Source organism: Erithacus rubecula (genome assembly GCF_903797595.1).
Source record: "Erithacus rubecula genome assembly, chromosome: 3".
Lineage (NCBI taxonomy): Eukaryota > Metazoa > Chordata > Aves > Passeriformes > Muscicapidae > Erithacus > Erithacus rubecula.
This window is the reverse complement of record NC_136689.1, coordinates 64,627,169-64,641,726: the sequence shown is the minus strand read 5'-3', so window position 1 is coordinate 64,641,726 and position 14,558 is coordinate 64,627,169. Positions and strand designations below refer to the sequence as shown.

The window sequence follows — 14,558 nt, the reverse complement described above, 5'->3', positions numbered from 1 at the left end:
CCAAGGGGACAGCTTGTGCACCGGGCTCTTCTCCTGGGAACCTGCGTTTTCCCAGCAGGATCCCACATTGCCTTACAGAAGGAAAGGTGTGTTGCTCACCTCCTCTCTGGGACTGAGCCCTAGTCTCCCCACCTAATAAAAGCAGCCACATTGCTCTAATTTGAGAAAAGTGAATAAATGAACCAGCAGTACCAAAATTTCCCTGGACATTGTCTTCTTGAGTCCTTCCTGGGAAGCATAGAACTCTTTCATGAAGATAGTGGGATCCACAGCAGCAAAAGGAGCACGTCACATGCACCCCCATTTTCAAATTTCTAGTGTCTTTACAATCTGGGAAAAGAAAAAAAATTACTCTTGCATACTCTTCCCTCCCACCCCCGTGTCTGCTATGCTCAAATCTCCATATAGACGACTTTTTCCCTGTCAAAACAAGTTTTAAAATATCCAGCGTTACAGTGTTTCTTGACTGTTGCAGTTAAAGCACGTTTCTGTAACCTCACTTTCAGAGATGTGAAGGCTCCGTGTAACCTCCACTTCTGAAAATACCGTATTCTGTTCTGAATATTCTCAGCTGTGTCTCTGGGAAGCTGAATATGAGCTTATTGCCAGATTCTGATTCTAATAAAGTTAATGGAAATTTTGCCAGTAACTTCAAATGATCCAGATATTATTCACGGGCCAACTCCTATGAAATTATCCCAGTTCAAACCTAGAGCAACTGCACTGATTTCAGTGAGACTAGACTGGCTTTACTCATCCGATCCGAGGAAGATTCATGAAGTCAGAGATCGGGGTATGGGAGAGCTGCCTCTCGCTCAACCAAGCTGTTGTTTTTGGAGTGTTTGATGGTGTATGAGTTCGGGAGGGTTTTTTTCACTCATTGATGAAAGTGATGAAATCAGAGCTGCAGCATTACTGTAGGAAGGGGTATTGCACTTTTCTGGCAGTACAGCCTTCTTCACGGGATGCAGAGCGGTACTCCATCGGTCAGGGCTGGCGGGGGGTACCTGTGTATACCCAGCCGTGTACCACAGTTCCCTGTTCGGCTCCGCAAGATACTCCAGAAAAAACCCACAACTGTGTAGTATGCCGTAACCTACTAAAATGAACCGCAACGCTTATTCAGATTTAGAAAACTCCACCTATTTTCGGGACAAATAGCCAACACCCGCTGGGGGCAGGAGGGGTGGCCGAAACCCTTCCTTTAACAAGAAAACGAGCCGGCGGAGTCTGGAGGCAGAAGCGGACGGAGCCGCAGTTTGGCGGAGCGCAGCTCCAGCGTGACATCCGACGGGGCCGGCGCTTCTCAACCTGCTCGGCCGCCCCCTCCCCGCCCGTCCGACCCCGCGGGCCGCGCTACCTGCGCCGCTCCCCGCCCCGGAGGAGCGGCCGCCCGCCCCGCCGAGAGGCGGGCGCGCTGCTGACTTGCCTTCGCTGTCAGCAGCCGCGCTCCGGCCAGCCCGCGGGGACCGGGGCTGCAGCCGCAGGAGCCGCTCCCTCGCTCCCTGGCAGAGAGAAAAGTTTGCCGCTCTTCACCCTGCTCCTTCTGCCGCCGCACGCAGCCCCCGCGGCCCGGCGCGGCTCCCCCGGGCGGGGGCATGGAGCGCTGAGCGGCCGGAGCGGGCCGGGGGCGGCCCCGCCGCACCTGAGCGGCGCCGGGCGCGGGCGGCTCCGCGGCGCGGTGCCATGCGCGGCGGCGGTGGCGGCGGCCGGCGCTGAGCCCCCCCGGCCTGGTCGCCCCCCGCCGGCCCGGGCCGAACCCGCCGCCGGGGGGCAGGGCTGGAGGGCGGCGGGCAGCCCCCGGGGACAGCGGGGAGCGGGCACGTCCCCCGCCCGCGGCCGGCCGAGCGCCATGCCGCGCCGGCTGGCCTGGCTGTGCTGCTGCTGGGCGCTGCTGAGCGGCGCCTGCCGCCCCGCCGAGCCCGCGCTGCCCGCCGAGGGAGGGGAGCCGCCGCCGCCCGTCGCCGCCTCGGGCTTCCTCTACCGGCGGCTGAAGTCGCACGAGAAGCGGGAGATGCAGCGGGAGATCCTCTCGGTGCTGGGGCTGCCCCACCGGCCCCGGCCGCTGCCGCGGGAGCCGCCGGCCCCGCCGCCGGGACGGCTGACGGCGGCACCGCGCTTCATGCTGGACCTCTACCACTCGCTGGCCGAGGGCGCGGAGGGCGGGGGCCGCCCGCCGACCCCTGCCCCGCCGCTGCCCAGCCCGCAGGACAGCGCCTTCCTCAACGACGCCGACATGGTCATGAGCTTCGTCAACCTGGGTGAGTGCGGGATGCAGGGAGCGAGTCCTGGGCTGTGCGAGCCCGCCCGTCCCGCGGACGCCCCTGGCCCGGGTACTGCGGACGGGCGGCCGCTCCCCGGCGGGGCGCGGCGGGGTCGGGGCTTTGCCGGCTGGGACCCAGCTTGGACTGCGCGGGTTTCGGCCAGGAGGACAGCTCACTTCGGGGAAGGGTACAGCCACTCGCAAACAGTAAAATAGGAATGTACCCCAGCATGCAAAACCTTGAGGGCGGGCGCGTGAGAGGAAAGAAGAAAAAAATAATTATTTTTCTAAGTAGTCTTTGTCCTGGTGGTAGTGGTCAGAGCCTGTAGTTCAGAATTAAATACACCCTCCTCTGCTTCTTGGGTAGCAGAGCTGGGGTCATGCCAGAGTACAGGTTGCACTCGCTCTATGCGATGTCCAGCAGCGCAGAGATGCCTTTCGGACTTGAACGAAGTACATTCACGCCGTTTCACTGTGTCCTCGTCTTTCCCTTTAAATTTTTTTGGTTAGTTTTTATTTTAAGGGATCAGAGCTAGTGTGGTGGTAAATATGCGACTCTGTGTAGGTTATTCTGGTGATTGAGCACGGGAACATAATTACAATCTGTATCATGTGGAAATCTTGAATTAAGTTTTGTTAGACGTTAACCTGCTCTTCAAACAAATCACCTTGTCAGCGATGTGAAGGGCTCTGAAGTGGGCATTGCAATGGGAAAGTCATTAAGCTTTTTTGCTTAAAGGAACTCTTAGTACTATGCAATTGTAAGGAAACATTGTAATTAGATTCAGCCTAATGTGGCGAATGAAAATATCTCAGTTGGCAAATTACAGTTTCTTTTTTTTTTTTTTTTTTTTTTTTTTAAGGGAATTCCTGTGAAGCTCAAGTGTCTTAGCCAGTCAGCTGAGAACTTTGCCTTTTTACTTGTTCTGCCAGAGCTGTGTGCCAGAACGACAACAGCTTGTCTTGTTTTTTAGAAAGAAACAAAATCAACCAAACTTAACTTGTGTGTTTACTCGTTTGGAGCAGGGATATGTCACTGAGCAGGAAATTTCTCAGAGCTCCCAGTGCTGGTACAGGTGCTCAATAACTTTGTACCACACTGTGTGCACCTAGAACAAGTGCTGATTAACTTTGGGCCTGATGGAAATCATGTAGTAGATCAGAAGAGTTGCAAAAAGTTGTTGAAGGATTTGTCTACATTGAAATCGAGGTGACCACAACTCGTATGGTGCAGCTGAGCTGCCTTAGGTGCTCAGACCTCCCAGGAACATGGAGCCTTGTTGCCTCCTCCTACCATGTGTGTGCACCTGTCAGGGTCTCAGCTGTCTTGTTTAAAATCAGCTTGGGGATGTTTAGGTGGTGCTGCCATCTCAGAGCTTGGATGCATTTGAGACACCCTGAAACTCTCCATCAATGAAACCAGTGCAGTCTCAGCTCAGAAGCTGAGATCTGGGAAATACTGGGCAGATTTCCAGTCCAAAGGGCACCTGCCTCTGTTTTTCTTCCCTCCCAGCCTCCCCAAACCTCTCTGTCCTTTGAATACAGAGAGCTGCTGCTGCTGCTGTCTCTATTCTTTGCCTTGGGGACTTTCAGGACCTGTACTTGGAGCTGTGAATTTAAGTAGTGTGCTGGCTGTAGCTGTCTGTAAGCAATCCCTATGGCACATTTTACTTGAGGGATGTGAAACAAAGTGCCTGCAAGGGGCTGGGCAGCTCCCAAAAGAGCTGATTTCAGGGATAAGTGAGAGCATGTGGTGTTTTAGATGGTAATTAGCTGTTTATAAAACAAGAGAGTGTTATTAGATGGTATACCTGAAAGTATAATAACCCCTTCCAATCATATGATTCAAATCAGTTCTGATAATTTGAATCCAGACACTGATGTAACAAAAAGGAAAATTATTCATGCAATGTAGTAAAATAGTGCAATTGCAATGCTAGCTATGTGTCTCAGGAAGCATGAATCAACTGTAGAAATTTCTCATCAACTTCCAAATCCCTAGTCATAAACCATAATGTCATTTAATGTGATTGTTTGTTACCAGAGTGTTGACAAATCGATGGGCTGGGACTGAACAGCTGTTTGGCTGTTTTCTGTGGCTTCTCTGACATACCAGGGATTTTTTGGGTCTTTCACCTGTGTATTGACATTTACTTTTCCATTTAACAGCAATTTAGGTCAGAAAACTAGAAATTCTATATTCCAATATAGAAACTAAAGGTTTGATGGGAGAAAGCCAGCTTGTGATCTGTCAAAGTAGCCTATTAGATGAAGTCAGAAATGCAGCAAAGGATCATAGGATCACAGCAGAAAGGGAAGAATTCTTGATTTCAAGCACACTGACTATTCCAATGGAATACATATCAAACAACCCTGAAAACTCACAGCTGGAGTCTGCTTATTAGTGGACATTGCCAGAATTATTTTAGCTGGGGCTTTCTGTATGTGGCCATACATAGTTACTTGTGTTCAGTTAAAATTGACTTCTGAAGAACTTTGTATTCAACCTTAAAGGCTTCCCTTTCCATTATTGAAGGAGCAACTACCAAAGAGATGTGAGGGGTCCTTGCTGTCTTCTCAGGTGAGGAGTGTATGGTATCACCTGGGGATGCAGGTGCATGTGACTCTGTGGGTGTCAAGTCAGTGTGGGCACCTGTCTTCAGGTGCTGATGCTGCTTCTGCTGCAACTCAGAACCAAATAAAAGTTGGATGCATCTTGTTGTGCTGGAAAGCCACCATCTAGGTCAGCTGTGCAGAGGAGTCCTACTTTGTCATGAAAGTTTGCAGGTGTTGATGTTCTTATGAAAGCACATTTAATTTTTCCAGCCCTGTAGCCCAAAAAGAGTCACTGGCTTGGAGTCACTGCTGATTTTAAATATGCAGGGCTCCAGCCCTTCCTGACCAACCTTTATCCTTCTGTCTGGGGCCACAGCAGATGTGTTTTCTGTCTGGGGAAGGCTATATTTCCATATGTGCTCTGGGTATGAGTCCTCTTTTTAAAAGTCTTGCAAAACTGAGGGACTTTGGTGAGGTCTCAGAGACCTGTGTCTCTTTGGTGAGACCCAGGGAGTTGCTGTCTTACAAGGGAGAACAAGAAATATCAGTCTTTGAAATGGGGAGCCTGGGATTTATCTTGCTTACCTGGTGGTGTCTGCAGCATAGTATGGGCTTGCAGAGTGTGGGCAGTGATTCCCAGAGGGGCTGATTATAGGGGAGCTTGCTGTGTCCGGTGTTTCCAGGAGGTGCTTAGCACTTAGTTTTATAAAGCACCTGGAGAGCAGTAACAGGGAGGAGAAATAATTTTTTGTTCCCATTGCAAGCAAAATCACATGAGATATAAACTGTTCAGATAACTTAGACAATAAATTTAAACTACCAGGTTAAACACCAAAAAATATTTTGACAGAAAACATGACTTGTCCTTGGTAAATCTGCTCTCTTTTTTGGGAAGATGATCCTAGAAGTGTCTGTTTTGGGTTTTTTTCATTAGGATGAGACATCTGACAAGTGCCTGTTTCTTTTCATTTCCCACATAGGAAGTCTGGATAGCTAGCACAGATGGAAACATTTGCATGAATTCACTGATGAGGCAGGGTACAAAACTTTAGTGCTGTGGAAATGGCTTTACAACAGGGTTATGGAGCTGGGGCGGGGGGATGCACTGTGGGCCAGGAGGAGTTTTTGTGAAACTGTTCAGCTCTTCTTGTAGGAGCAGCCTTGATACAAATATGTGGCATGTCTTGACACAGTACTGTTGGGAGAACAGCATCTTTTAGTGTTTCCTATCTGGAAAATGTGCCTTCCTCATGGCATGAGATAAGGTTATCTCCTCTAGGCAGAACAGCCTGGGGTTGGTGTGGAGATCCCTCTTGAGGCAGGGATGCTGGATTGACAGCTTGACCCCAGTGTTCTCAAGCACATCAGTGCTGATGTGAAGGGGATCTGCACTCATCCTCTGTTTCACCAGCTGGTGACTTCAGAGTAGTGCATGCTGCATGAAGCAGCAGAAAACATGACTCTCAAAGACATTGCTACTTTAAATGCAACCAAAATTATTTTTGTATCATGGAAGGTGCTGTGAAGCAATCCTGTGTCAGAACATGGTCTTCACCCGTGTCTTCCTATACTGGCATCCACACTAAGAGGAAGAACAATCAAATCCTACAATCAAACTCAAGGAATTCAGTGGCAGTCTGAGTTTCTTCTGCCATGACTCAGATCTGGGGCTGTTGATAGCTGTGCAGGAAAAATCTGAACCCATCAAACCCGGCAGAGACAAAGATCATAAAATGAGTGCTCTGGGGTGTGGTACTGGGCTATTCAGAATCGTGGTTTTTGTAGCAGGCTAACAGCACTGATTCACTGTATCTCTTCTGGAGAGGAGGTTTTCCCTTTTATCCTAAGACACACAGGTCCCTTGGGAGGGCTTCATGCAAAAGGTTGAGGGGAAGCTCACCTCTTGCCAGGCAGTCCTGCAGTCAGCCCTGAAACTTCAGCACCATCTGAATTGGAGTTGTGGTGAAAAGCCTCTTCTATTTTTGAATCCCCAAACTCCAGGAAATCCCCATATTACCTGCAAGATTTCAAGTGTCTGCTGGGGCAAGGGTGCTCCCTTTCAGAGCAAGGAAGTTGCTTGGAGGTAAATATAAAATTCGTTGTACAAGTACTCTCTCTCTCTCACTGTCTCCTTGCCTGTGAAGCAGCACCTTTTGGATGTGATGTCTTGCAAACAGGCTTTTCATCTTTTTGGCAGCAGTCACCTACCAGATTTCCTTCTAGGAATGATCTTGCACCAATCCATAGCACCTTAGGTGCAAGCAATATGCCTTTGTTTTGCACAGATTTTCACGGGAGGGAAGCAGCGCTCCAACATCCTTACATGTGTTTCTAAAGCAGGTGAATTTTTTCACCTGAAGGATTTTGATCAGCCCACCTGCCTTTTTCCCAGTACCATGCTTGCTGTTAGGAGATAGGAAATTAGGCAACCAAGATGTAGCAGGGATGTTGCGTGATTATATTGATGGGACCGTACCATTCACACTGTCATCCCATCTGTTTATACTCTTGGCCACGTGTTGTAAAGGTCAAGACATCTACTCAGAGGGAATAACTGGAGTGTGTGATGCTGCAGATCTGGCTGTGCTGCCAGCTGGCTGTGTACAGCCTCACTTGCTCTGCATGTGAGCAGTGTCCCCACGTGTGTCCAGAACAGACTAATACTAGAAATCATGAAGCTGATGATGGGAATGAGTTTACTGACTTTTGCCATGTCTTGTATAGTGGGCTTTTATGCCAAGACAGATTCCCAGGTGCTGAAGAGCACCCTTATATTTGCTGTTCAACTGATGCAAGATCTTCATTTGTGTAATGTTCTTGAAGTAGCTGCTGCTTGTGAGCTGCCTGCTAGTGTGAAGCTGCCTGACAACATGACTGAAGAAAGGGCAAATGGTCTTTTAGAAGTCCTTGGCTCCTCTGGACTTGGAGTTTGAGGGTCTGTAGTCATCCTTCTGCCTTTGGCTAGGAGCCCTTGAAGATGTGTGGCTCCTGGAAATGCTTCTCTTCAAAACCTGTACTGTTGAAATGAGCAGACAATCATGTTCATGTGAGCAATTTATCCAAGTCTGACTGTCATCTGGACTAAGCTACTGGGACCAGACAGTGTGACATTAGTAGGATTATTCTCTGTTTTGTGAAAGCTTTTCAGAGCTTGAGAATTTACAGTCTTAGACTTCAACATTTCACACAAATTTTTCTTCCAGCAACAACAATAACAACAGCAATTTATTATAATTGTAAAAAGCTAGTATTGCCAAACCAGTCTTGATTAGTTCAAGCCAAATTTTTAATCTGTAAATAAGAGAAAATTTGCATTTTGAATTAGTAACCCAGGTATGGGACTGGATTGTTTTTTGGTTTTTTTTTTTTTTGTTAGTTTGCTTTTTTGGATTTTTTTTTATTTTTTTGTAAAAATAAAGCAGAACTTCCTAGTTATTTCCCTCAGAAAAAAAAAAAAAAAAAAAAAAAATGAAGCTAAACCAGTTCTTATAAAAAGGTTTTCTTTAGGCAGTTTTCTTCCAGCTCAACATGGCTTTAGCAGAAAATCACTTGGGCAGCTGTCATGGATGTCTTGTGCTGAGCTCCTGCTGGGACTGCTTGCTGCAGGCTTGTACTTCTGCCAAGGAGCTGTGGATCCTTGCTGGGTCTAGCCCGGTGTATTGCAGTGGTTGCACTCTCTCTTGTAGTTTTAAATATAAACTTCTAAGCAGTGTTTGTGATTTAGGAGGAAGGAAGGTGGTGTTTAGACTTTCCATGCTATGGAGTCACGATTCTTTTTAGGTCATCTTGCCTCATTGCTAACTTGTAGGGGGTTAGAGGAAGGTATGATTTACTTGGGACGTAAACAGTCCCATTGTGTGTTTCTGCTGTAAACCAGCAGATGCTCAGCTATGCTGTAAAATACAGCCCACCTACTAATTATTTAACATTTCCATTTGACCATTTATATAGCAGTGTGAAGCAAAGAGCAAGCACTAATGCCCAAATGGAAATATGGCTCATGGGTGAGATTCTCATTTGCTACAGCAAGTATCAGACCTCAGAGCCTGGGAGATGGAGGTTAAGGACTGGAAAGCTGTCTTCTTCCCACCTGATTCTTGGAGCCTGCTGTTGGAACACACCTAAATTCCCTGTTTGAAGGGAAAACAGTTTTAAACTCAAAGAGGGGAGGTTTAGATTGGATATAAGGCAGAATTTTTTCAAACAGAAGTAGTGAGACACTGAAACAGGTTCCCCAGAGGACCTATGGATGCCCCATCCTTGGAGCTGTTCAAAGTCAGGTTGGTTGGGGCTTTGAGCAATCTAACTACACAACGTTCCTGCCCATGGCAGAGGTTGGTCTGGATGACTTTTGAAGATCCATTCTAGCTCAAACTGCCTGGAATTGTAAGTGGGAATCGAGAGGATGCTCAGGACTGGGATTCTGTAGCTGCGGTATGCTAAGGGTGAGGAGACATGCCTGAAGAACATTCAGTGAGTAGTTTCTTTTCATCTTTTTTTCACTTGTGGCTGGCAGAGGATGAGGAATGGTGCCCTCTGCAGAGCTGCAGCACTTGCAGCAGGCATGGTTGGACTTGCAGCAGCACACTAAAGTGGCCTGGTGCTTTGCACCCAGAGCAGCTCCCACACAGTGGCTTTGGGAAGGGCATGGGGCTGCAGCTGCTGCAGGGCTGGTGCAGGAGAACAAAGCTTCATTAAAGGAGCCAAGTCCCTGTGGGATTGCAGGAGTGTTTAATACCTTGTAATGGACTTTGATTCTGAAAACCTGCAGTGGATTGGGGCTGGCATTTCCTGGACTTTCAGTTCCTTAAGAAACAGTCTTGTAGTGTTGGGAAGAGTTTTGGAATGGATTTTTTTGTTTGTTTGGGTTTTGGGTTGGTTAGGGGCTTTTGTGATATAATGAGATGATTTTTTTAAATTTGTTTTATACAAAGATTTTGACAGCACTGCTTTCAGCTCTTTTTATTTTACATAGCAGTGTTCATCACAGCACAATGACAGAATTGAATCAGTAGCAGCAACAGTGGGAACTTTTGGCAAAAAAGGATAATGTAGACAGAGCTGAAGTGTTCTGCTAACTAAAACAGTAGCTGTATTTTTCAGAGAGCTAGACATGACTGTTTTGATCCAATGTGGTGTTAATCACAAGAATACATAACTGCTTTCCTGTGAACTTTCCCCTTAAAAATATCCAATGATATCACCTGATGTTTTGCACGAATGCTCACTATAACCAGAATTTAGAACAGCTGGCTCCATATAAACTTGGAACATTCATAGGTCAAATATTAGTGTATAAATAAAAACATTTTGAAAGTGAAAACAGAAGCACAGTATTGGAAATATACTGAATGTGCAGATGTACTTCATGGCTTGAATAGCTTTACAAATTAATCAAGACAGTGTTAACACTTGTTCTGAAGAGTCAAATTTCCTGATAGTAAATGAGAGAGTGTTTTCATACAGTGTTCCAAAGATGTGTTATTCCATGTCTGTTAATGGTTGTTTGCAGTGGCAGAAATGTATGAATTGGCTGTTTGAAGCACTCTGTAAAAGAATATATATTTGTTAAACCCCAAAATCTTGTCAAATGGGGACCTACAGTTTCTTTTATCAAGTGCAGGCTGTTAAAATGTGCCATGTTTAAAGCATGCACAGAGATGTTTGCGTTGAAGTTACTGCTGCAGTTTTCTTATCTTGTCGCTCGTCGCGTTTGCGTGGTGTGTGCAGTCAAGGTATCAGACACTCTGTTTGTGCAAGGGCTAAAGGGTGACATCATGTCTATTGAAGCACAAGTGTTAGGCTCCACACCAGGCAACAAAGAGCACTTAAAAAATGAGAACAGATTAGAGCTCATGAGCAGGGTCTGATAGTTGCACACGCAAGCCAAGAGGTTGGATGGAGGAAAGGGTCGACAGCCCTGGAGTGAAACAGATGTGCCTCCTTCCATCCTTGTCTCTCCTGGGCTTTCCAGACCATTTGAGAGGAAATTCAGAAGAGTAAAGCTCTTAGCAGTCAATTCCAGTCTTTTTACAGGGAATAAAATTGTCCAAATAAGCTGGAAAATAAGGTTTAACTGTAACTAATGTGTACAAGATGCAAGAGTTGCCTGCCTCTGCCTTTGTAAACTCTATAATAATGCAAAGTTGTTTGAACATGAACACTTGCTGCAGCCTAACTTCCCTATTTTTCAAGCTGCTTTAAAATATCTGGATAAAGGATCTGTATCAAGAATTAAAGAAGTGGTCAGAGCTTTAATTCCTTGTGGCACAGAAGAGCAGACTCCCTCTGTTCAAATTCAAATGAACAGAAGTAGAGGCAGCAGCCTTTAATAGCCAGACGCTCTGCAGGAAAAAAGGAGAAGGCATATCCTATGTTAATTACCATGGGTTTCCTATTCACATTTCTTCACTCTTTCTGGCCACACAGGTGGTGTGGTGCAGGAAGAGGCCTTACACACTTTTAATATACCTGAATCTTCATAATGATGCCAAGCCAGGTTCTTCAAAACATTTGTGTGCAAGCAGGTAGAGGCTTCTCTGCAAGCCTTGACGTGTGCAGAATTTTGATGCAAAATAGTAGGAGGATAGGCCTAAAATTTAAGCCTGGTTTGAAAGTCATGTTTTAATATCTACACAAAGATTTGATCCACAAGTACAGAATCCAGGTGCTCAACATAAATGATGAAGGTTGGCAAAGAAACCCTTCATTTTAGAAAAGCAGCAGCCTCTTGCCCACAAACCATCATCCTGAGACAGCATTTCAAGCATGCAGACCTTTTTGCTTAATTATTGTAACATCAAACATCTTTGACATGAAAGGGACCAAGCAGTGGCTATGCAAGATAATGACTTGTTTATAAAAATAATTTAAACAGCATATGAAAAGGATAAACATGCATGTCCTGCCAAAATTCACTGTATGTTCTGCAGGCTTTGGTGATTGTGAATCTCTTGGCTTGCTCTTTAAATTTTTTTTAAATTTTTTTTTAAACCCACAAAGAAAAAAGGCAGAGGGGGAAGGGAGTGAAGAGAAATGAAGGGAGACTTTAAAAAAAAGAAGAGTTCTCATATTTAAGGAAGTTCCAACTTATTATGCTATGGAAGATAGCTGGAGAGAAAATACATTTGTTTAATGTACTACAATAGATTTTCTCTTTGAGATGTCTGTGTCTTGTCTCTTGCGTGTGATAGTTTTTACACTTTAATGATTGTAGCAGCTGTGCTGTCCAAAAATGTTCCATTCTGCAGGATATATAATGCTCGTTACTTGCTAGACAACATCAAGATACTGCTCTGTCTCTTATTCAGTGCCTCAAAACACTTCATAAGCATTGAAATCTCACAGTGTGCTCTGACAAATGTAAATCACTCTCATACTGATTTTCCAAATAACTAAGCTGAGGCTCAGAGGTATGGCTGGACCAGGGCTGTGATGAGGTCCCTGAAATTCTTGCTTCCAGAGCTGCAATTTCATCACAAGCCTATGTGCTGTTTTCCTGACCTGGCCAGTCCTCCAGGGCTCATGGAGCCAGTGAAACAAGAGGGTCTTATTTGGTGAAACTTGTCTTTTTTCAGGTGGCAGCATGAATCAGCTGGAGCCACAGGCTCTCACTTGGCTTAGGCTTTAGTTCTTCCTGCTTGTGAACCTTGCTCATCAGTGTTGGACAGCCTATGCCTTCTGCAGCCATGCTCCATTAGGGACATGGCTCTTCAGACATGCTTGCCAACAGCTGAACATAAGAAAGGTGGAAGAGGGCACAGGCTAACAGCAAGAGTTTCACTTAAAACTGAGAGCTTAATAAGGTTTGGTTGACTATTGGCAATACTTACACTGCAGGGAAGCTAATAGTAGATTTCTTCTGAGTTAACTGACAGTTTTGTTGAGAAGCTCGCCATAAAAATGCAGTGTAACAGCTGAAGTTGGTATAATGACTCCTTTATATTTCAGAAGCTATTGGGATTGGATCTGCCTGATACTTTTGCTATCTCTAGTCTCAGTAAAAACAGTTTTATGGGGTCCCAAAACAGTCTGTTTCTTCTGGCAGCCAGAGAGCTGGCAGCTCCGATGCACTGAAGCTTGAAGAGATAGTTCATTAATTCATGGCACTTTCCAGAATAAACATGGCAAACCTCCTCTGAAATAACACACGGTAAATCCTCCTTGTCACTCAAAACTGCACATTTGTCTTCCAAAGGGGGCTGTGAAAGAAGCTGTCCGTCTCCTAATGAATGAAAAAATAAATAGAAGAAGAATTGTGCATTGTGTCATGCTTGACATGCTGAAGCTTTGGGGTGGAATAACAACAAACCTTTCCTCCCATCCTAGCCCTGTCAATTGTGGACTGAAACCAGGCGATGCCCACTGGGCAGGCTATCAGATGGCATAAACTATTGCAGCTCTTTGCCAGGGATCCCTGGTGGGAATGACAGCACTGTTTGCTCCTTCTTTGGCTCTTTTTGGAAAGGAAGGTGTCAACATCTCTCAGCTTCAGGTCCTCAGGGGTAGGACCTCTGGTCTCTCTGTGCTGGGAGACTTGTGAAGGTTGCTGCAAGCCGGGGTTGCTCGGAGCGCACAGATGTTTTGTGCAGCTTGTTATTTTCTATGTTGGAGGTTATGAGTCAGATTACTGTTACCAAAATGTTTATGTGAAATCATTTCTGAGTCATATATTTGCATCATATACAACCTGTCTGACAATCAAAACATTCAGCGCTCGGCTAATGATTATACTAAGTTTTCCAACACTCTGCTCCAACATAACATAATTACATGGCAGAGTGCAATATATTACTTTGACAGGGCTCTTCATGCATCTTGTGATGTCAGAACATCATCACTGCTATTATTTTAAATTATCAGAGTTTGTTGTGTGAAGCAAAGTTAAAAATAGTGAGAGGCAGTTCCTCAGAAACAAAATGCCCTGCAAATGTTTCCTGGTTTTTTCAGTCCCCCAAAAATGTTGTTCAAGAGATTACATAGTACTTTTAAATTTATTCTCTCCAGAGTAGTGCTTGATCAGGGTTTATTGGTTTAATTGACAGATTAGCTGTGGATATTTGCCTGAAGAAATTTAGTGCCTAGGAGACTGTGTGGTAGTTCCTCTAAAACACATTTTAAGGTAGAAGCAGAGTATTTTTAGCAGCATAACGTCTCTCAATTACATCTTAATGCACTTTATGATTGTCTCTTGTGTGAGTTCTAACAGAAATAGAAAGTGCTTACAAACATATTCTAAAAAACCAGGGTGAGAACTTAAAATTACTCTTCAGGTATGTGAGAACTCAGCAGGTGTGTTTGCCACCATGTTCCAGTGAATTCAGGAACTCCTCTTTAGTTTATTCTGAAGCAGGATGGGGAAAACTGAAGCACTCCTCAGCTCTGTGCTAAGGTAATGGTCAAGGAGCTGGAAAGTGCATAGGGCCAAAGGGCTGCTCTTTTGTTTGTTTTGAAATATGTGTCAATGAAAAAGAACTTGAATGTTGAAATGGAAAATGATGTTAAGGCTAGCTTGTCTGAATTTGGTTTACAGTCTTTTGGAATTTGCTTTGGGAGCTCAATTATAAGTGTGAAGGGCACAGGCAGGTCCCTTTAAATAGAAAATGTCATTACATTTCATCGCTCTTACTAAGCTGGCAGGGTGCAAAGTGCAGGATGGATTACGGTGACATTCTTTATGTTCCTAGTGAAAAAAATGTATGGACAATACAGTAGTGGACTTTCCTGGCCACAAGTGACT

General features: G+C 45.5%; 1 protein-coding gene across 1 annotated transcript in view; it reads left to right on the top strand.

Annotated features, from left to right (window-relative positions):
• Positions 1–1,248: 1,248 nt before the first annotated feature.
• BMP6 (bone morphogenetic protein 6) overlaps positions 1,249–14,558 on the top strand; it is an 89,001-nt gene continuing 75,691 nt past the window's right edge. The window contains exon 1 of the mRNA XM_079299886.1: positions 1,249–2,261. Within this exon, the coding sequence (XP_079156012.1) occupies positions 1,853–2,261 (409 nt within the window). The 5' untranslated portion in view covers positions 1,249–1,852. The remainder of the gene's footprint in view (positions 2,262–14,558) is intronic.